Source organism: Miscanthus floridulus, chromosome 1, assembly GCF_019320115.1.
Source record: "Miscanthus floridulus cultivar M001 chromosome 1, ASM1932011v1, whole genome shotgun sequence".
Classification (NCBI taxonomy): Eukaryota; Viridiplantae; Streptophyta; class Magnoliopsida; order Poales; family Poaceae; genus Miscanthus; species Miscanthus floridulus.
Window position 1 is genome coordinate 2,363,852 of NC_089580.1, and position 7,004 is coordinate 2,370,855.

A 7,004-nucleotide genomic window follows, 5' to 3' on the forward strand; every position below is an offset into this window, starting at 1 on the left:
CAGCACTATTCACTAAAATCGTTTTTCTCTCTCCTACTTTTTGTCTCACTGTTCACAGAGTACTGTTCACAAAGCCGACGGAGCTCGTTTTTTCGTCTCCTGCGGCTCCGGCTACCCTGCATGAACAGTGACAGCCATAGCACGCAGGAGCCTTGCCAAAGAGGCCCTGAGTGTACAAGAGCATGTACCGTGCTGTGAAGTTGCTACTGGTACGGACACACACAAACCAGAAAAAGAGGACAGCTGAGGTGTGCCTCTTGCCACCTCATTGCCTGTTTAAAACCCACAGCTAGCTTTCCCATTGGAGCGTTCTCATTATTTTTATTATTCCCCCTCCTATTTAAACCCCCGTCACGTATCAAATCCGTTTGACCACTCCTTTAATTCTCCATTTCATCCTCCTCCTATATATATATATAAACACACGACACAACAGGAAGCAAGCCAACAAGAGGCCGGCAGACACACAGACACAGCCATGGCGGTCGGCGGCGATGCCAACGGCGGCGGCGGCGGCGGGGTGCGGCAGCGGCAGCGCGGGTGCTCGTGCACCAAGGCGGACTTCTTCCCGGAGGAGTCGTTCTCGAGCTGGTCGGCGTACGGGCGCGCGCTGCGGAGCACGGGGTCCCGGCTGGCGGACCGCCTCACGTCGCGGTCCCTGGAGTCGACGGAGCTGCACGAGGTGCGCGCTCGCAGCGGCGCCGACATGAAGCGGGACCTCACGTGGTGGGACCTCGCGTGGTTCGGCGTCGGTGCCGTCATCGGCGCCGGGATCTTCGTGCTCACGGGCCAGGAGGCCAGGGAGGACGTCGGCCCCGCCGTCGTCATCTCCTACGTCGTCTCCGGCGTCTCCGCCATGCTCTCCGTCTTCTGCTACACCGAGTTCGCCGTCGAGATCCCCGTCGCAGGTAACGCGCACCTATCATCATCATGCTTTACAGATTACAACGCACAAGATCAGTACAAATCATGCTCAAAAAGATAAATACAAACCAGTAGTCCAGTACTACGAAGCAAAGCCCACGGCGACATGATCCGACAATACTTGCTTCAGATCATTTCTCTCATTTCCTCGAGATGAAACAGCTCTTTGACGTACTCCTCCTATGATTCTGGTTGATACCCCGAGAGATTCCTTTGCGTACCCATTTCCTCAAAAAAAGTATTCTTTTTCCTGAAAGATTATTTCTTAATACTATGAGATATGACTGCCGCTTTTAAAAATATCCAAACAGGGAGCGGGTAAGATAGAACGATTCTGAGGAACCGATATGGAGGGTTTTCAAACGTTGGCAGGCCATGATTATTGTAATCATAAACTGTTCTTTAAATTAAAAAACGTAGAAATTCAAGGTAGGAACTAACTAGGAAGGCGAAACCATGATTCATGAAGCGGTTGAACCGGCCTCGTTTAGATGTAGTCGGACTACCATCAATCCATATATATTGGGTGGATGGAAGTAGAACTTAAATAAAATTTCACCTCAATCCACACCAACATATTTAAATTGAGGTGAATCCAGACACCATTTAAACCGGGCCTTCTTTCATTCGTTTTCTAAACAGCCGGGGTTAAATCAAATTCTCTCTTGGAGCAATACAACAATGTCACTGCCAGTACAGTGTGGCAGCGTTTACTAGTCGTCTAAAGGTACTGCCAACTTGTTCGTTTTCTATCGTGATTGGTCAACGGTCACGATTAGCTGTAGCTTTCTTTAGTATCTTCGTGTTCCTATCCATCCAGCATACCAAACTCAGAGTCACCTCACATGGGCAGATTTGATTTTAGATAATCCCTCACGAAAACTCTTTCAGACTAAGCTAAGAACGTTTTTATTTTCAGAATTGCTGAATTTTTCCTTTGCCTTTTCTTCCTGAGGTAGTAAACAAAGCTTGGGTGTGTTTAAGGTCTCTAGCACCTGAATCGCCAGTTACAAAGTTACAGTCATTTTTCATGTAATTGCTAGGAATGATTGGCGTAACTAAAAATTTGGTGTTCAACTCCTCTAAAATAACTCAATTTTTCAACACCTTTATCTCTTATTATCTGGGTGCTAAACACCCACCTTTTTTCTATTTGCATACATGTTCACAAAATCCGGGTGTTGGGTAGACAGCCCTTTTTTTTTCTTTTTTCTGCTTGGAAAATTAGTTTTAGCTGTCGAAATGTTATACTAGTATACTCTGAACATTCTCCTTGAGCTAAAAGACAGTTCGGACTTCACATCAGCAGGTCACAATCTCATGAAACGAATCGATGAAAAGGTTGCTGATCGTTTGCCGAAAATTCTCTACCTTCACTAGTCAACTCAATTTTATGCAAATTGGTTTTTTTTAAAGAAAATTTATGTTTTGTCCTCTGGAGACGTAAACTCGTCTGTGGACCTTGAGGGTCGACACTAGGACTAATGGCTCCGAGGTAACACGTCTCGGCGCCACAGATCTTAGCTCTGAGGTGCCTGACCATGCACAGCAGGGCATCCTAGGTGGCGTTGACGTGGCCGGTACCTCAGAGCCACAGATCTTGGCTCCGAGCTCCGTGGATCTCGCCACGAGCTCGGAGCCATGGAGCCATAGTCTACAGAGATACCTTCATGTGTCAGAACATGTCTCAAAAACTGTACTCGATCTAACCAAAACTCACACTTGCTGAATTTGACATACAACTTGTGTTCCCTTAATTGAGTCAATACTATCCGAAGATGTTGTGCAGGCTCTTCTTTGTTCTTGGAGTACATCAAAATATCATCAATGAACATCAATTTTTCACCATCTTGTTAATGCGGCGCTAACGAAATATAGACTCAAATGCAAAATTGGCACACATCCAATACCTCTGTCTATACATGTTCTCTTTATCGGACTTGGCTATCTTGCAAGGATCACCACACCAGCACATGGGCACTGGAACACCACTAGGCAGAGGCAATGGGTTGAAGGCATTTCTGGTCATCCGGCCATAACTACAATTGAACCAAATTTGTTCTAAGAACCGAAAACAATGAACATTAAACCCTAAACCTAGGGTTTTTTCATTTGTTGCACATAAATGAAAACATAATATAACACGATGATAAGAGATTACCTTGACTTACTAGCTTTACCATATTTTGGCATCCTACCGTTATATAATACAAAAAATAAAAAATCACTTCAAACATTAGGTAATAACGTATCTAGGGTCGTAAAATAGACGTAATATAACCAAATCAATGCGTAAAAATGATAAGGGGAGAGATGATACCTTGCTCGTGAAGATGTATGGATCAAATCCAAGTATCCAAGGTCAAATTCGTCAATTCAAGAGATTAGACGGGTTAGGGAGAGAAAGAACCCGAGAGGGAGGAGGAAGAAATGAAAGCAGCCTCGGCAAGGGAAACTTGGCCGTGGGTTTTGAATCCATGCTCGGCGCAAGGATCCATGGCTCCGAGCTCGGAGCCGAGATCCACGACTCCGAGGTCAGAGCCACAGATCTTGGCGCCGACGCCGAGTTTGGAGCCAAGATCTGTGGCTCCGATGTACCGGCCACGTCAACGCCACCTAGGATGCCCTGCTGTGCACGGCCAGGCACCTCGGAGTCCAGATCTGTGGCACCGAGACGTGTTACCTCGGAGCCATGAATCCTGACGCCAACCCTCGGGGTTCAAAGATGAGTTTACATCTCTCCGCGGGGGGGGGGGGGGGGGGGGGGGGGGGGGCAAACATAAATTTTCTTTAAAAAAAAAAGACCAAATTGCAAAAAAAAAAAAATGGGACTAGACAATGTGTTTCTTGATGCAGAAAGATTGGACAGTTAACGTATTTGGTTGACTTGGCGGCTGCATCGTTCGTCAGTAGCAGTATTATTTTTCTGCGTCAGTAGCATGAGTGTACCCGTCCGGCTATTAATCCTTTCATTTCAACTGGGCGTGTCATTAGGTGACTAAATTCTAAAAAGAAGTTCACCAGTACATAAAATCCTTTTTCGCTAGCATGTTGCGGTTGACTTGGCTCTAGTCTGGCCATTTCAGCAGGAGAAATTAAAGTGCTGCTTCAGTTTGTCCCATGGAAAATGCCATATGCATGCTTCGGCATGCCCGCGGCCCGCCTGAATATCGACCATTTCTTCAATTCCTGCAACAAGTTTCTCCTTGTAGAGGCACAAATAAGTTCTTTTTTAACACACACAAAAAAACATGCTTTAATTTGGAAAAGGTTTTTCAAACAAGTAAAAAAAAAATCTTCCAGCACACCACTGTTGCAATCTTCAGCACCCCAAATTTCAGTGTGGGTCGTGCATCGTTACATGAAAACTATGCAAAATGTTTGACCAATATAGTATATTAATCGCCATCTAGAAATTAATCATGATCGACTCTTGGTTGCAAAATAAAAATCATCTCTTTTACTCCATGAGAAAACAGTACAATAGTTTTAGCAAGCCTGTGAATTCTTTGTTTCCAGTCTGAAAACCATGCAGTTTTAGGTCTTGTATGGTTTTTACATGCGCTCCTAAAATTTCTGTCATATCGAATGTTTAGATACATACATGGAGTATTAAATATAGACTAGTTACGAAATTGATTACACAACTTGTGACTAATTTGCGAGACGAATCTTTTAAGCCTAATTAGTTCATGATTTGACAGCGTGGCGCTACAGTAAACATATGCTAATGACAGATTAATTAGACTTAAAAAATCGTCTCGTAAATTAGCCTCCATCTATGTAATTGTTTTTGTAATTAATCTATATTTAATACTCTTTATTAGTATATAAAGATTCGACGTGACATGAATTTCAGCCAGAACCAAACACCACCTTAAGCATAGGTTGCGTCGGATGGAACTAGTCCGAACTGGCAACGATTTCTCCGTTGGAGAACTAACTGAAAATCGTGAAAATGCGTGCGTTGCTGTCGAATGGCAGGTGGATCGTTCGCCTACTTGCGGGTGGAGCTCGGCGACTTCATGGCGTTCGTGGCGGCGGGCAACATCCTGCTGGAGTACTGCATCGGCGGCGCGGCCGTGGCGCGCGCCTGGACGTCCTACTTCGCCACTCTGCTGAACCACCAGCCCAGCGACTTCCGCATCCACGTGTCGGGTCTCGACGCCAACTACTCGGAGCTGGACCCGATCGCCGTGGTCGTCATCGCGCTCGTCTGCATCTTCGCCGTGGTCAGCACCAAGGGCACCTCCCGCTTCAACTACGTCCTCTCCATCGTCCACATCGCCGTGATCATCTTCATCATCGTGGCTGGGCTCACCAAGGCCGACGCCGCCAACATGCGGGACTTCATGCCCTTCGGCGTCCGCGGCATCTTCTCGGCGTCCGCCGTGCTCTTCTTCGCCTACATCGGCTTCGACGCCGTGAGCACCATGGCGGAGGAGACCAAGAACCCGGCGCGCGACATCCCCATCGGGCTCGTGGGCGCCATGACGCTCACCACCGCGCTCTACTGCGTGCTCGCCGTCACGCTCTGCCTGATGCAGCCGTACTCGTCCATCGACGCCGACGCGCCCTTCTCCGTGGCGTTCTCGGCCAGGGGCATGGACTGGGCCAAGTACATCGTCGCCTTCGGCGCGCTCAAGGGGATGACCACCGTGCTGCTCGTCAGCGCCGTCGGCCAGGCGCGGTACCTCACGCACATCGCCCGGACGCACATGATGCCGCCGTGGCTCGCGCAGGTGCACCCGCGCACGGGGACGCCCGTGAACGCCACCGTCGTCATGCTCGTCGCCACCGCCATCATCGCCTTCTTCACCGACCTCAACATCCTCTCCAACCTGCTCTCCATCTCCACGCTCTTCATCTTCATGCTCGTCGCCGTCGCGCTGCTGGTCCGCCGCTACTATGTCGCCGGGGAGACCACGGTCGTCAACCGGAACAAGCTGGCGGCGTGCATCGTCGCCATCCTGGCCACGTCGGTGGCGACGGCGACGTGCTGGGGGGTGAACGTCAACGGGTGGGTGCCGTACGCGGTGACGGTGCCCGCGTGGTTCGTGTCGACGGTGTGCCTGTGGGCGTTCGTGCCGCAGGCCAGGGCGCCCAAGCTGTGGGGCGTGCCGCTGGTGCCGTGGCTGCCGTCGGCGTCCATCGCCATCAACGTCTTCCTCCTGGGCTCCATCGACACCAAGTCGTTCATGCGGTTCGGGTACTGGACGGCCGCGCTGCTGGTTTACTACCTCTTCGTTGGTCTGCACGCGTCCTACGACACGGCCAAGGCGCTCGCCGCCGAGTCTGCCATCGCCAAGGTGGAGGATGGGGATGGCGACGGCAAGCCGGCACGAGGCGCCGTCCATAACGGCGAGTACTGAAGGGAGATGTAATCGTGAATGTAAAGTGCTTTTTGGTGCCTATAAAGCTATAATATGATTGTTAGTCGCTGACAGGCGAACATAAGTTTGTACAAATCTTCTGTTGTCGTCAGACACTGTCACTTGTTTATGTAAGTAGCTCGTGTTGAGTTACTAGGTCCGTACAATGTATATTGGACAATGTTTTTTTTTTTTCTCGTCTCCTGGTGACCAAGGTGTGATTGTCTGTTAAGTCAAGCACAAAGATTATAATGCATTCATCTTTGTGGCTACGTGGAAGCTGCTCTTCGCAAGTGAAGTTAAGCTTCATTTGTACCGTATCCCAGCTGACCTCCATCTTTTAGTTATGACTTATGACCAAGGCGGTGTTGATTCTTCATTCATTTGTACAGCCCAGATAAGTTCATCATTCGCACTTTGGTATAAACCACAAAAGGGATTTGATCGACATATTTTAATATTCGCATCTAGCTGTTTTATATATGATTTTTCGTATCACCAATTCATATAATTATTTTCCAGTTGGCAATATGCCGAAAGGTTTGTCACCTGCAGGCTCTGAAACCCCCGCAAGTACATGTATATCTTTACATAAGGCTAAACCGTTGATAGTTAGGCTTCAACACATTTGTTTTCTTGTTAAGCAAAGTGCGAACTCTCACGTCACGGGTAAGTCACCAGCGTGCAAAAGTTCGGGAATGCTATGAT

General features: G+C 48.3%; 1 protein-coding gene across 1 annotated transcript; it reads left to right on the forward strand.

Annotated features, from left to right (window-relative positions):
* Positions 1–423: 423 nt before the first annotated feature.
* Positions 424–6,550, forward strand: LOC136471032 (cationic amino acid transporter 1-like). The gene is made up of 2 exons (XM_066468765.1): positions 424–908; positions 4,909–6,550. The coding sequence occupies exons 1-2, from the start codon at positions 479–481 to the stop codon at positions 6,294–6,296; spliced, it is 1,818 nt and encodes a 605-aa protein (XP_066324862.1). The 5' UTR covers positions 424–478; the 3' UTR covers positions 6,297–6,550.
* Positions 6,551–7,004: the final 454 nt, after the last annotated feature.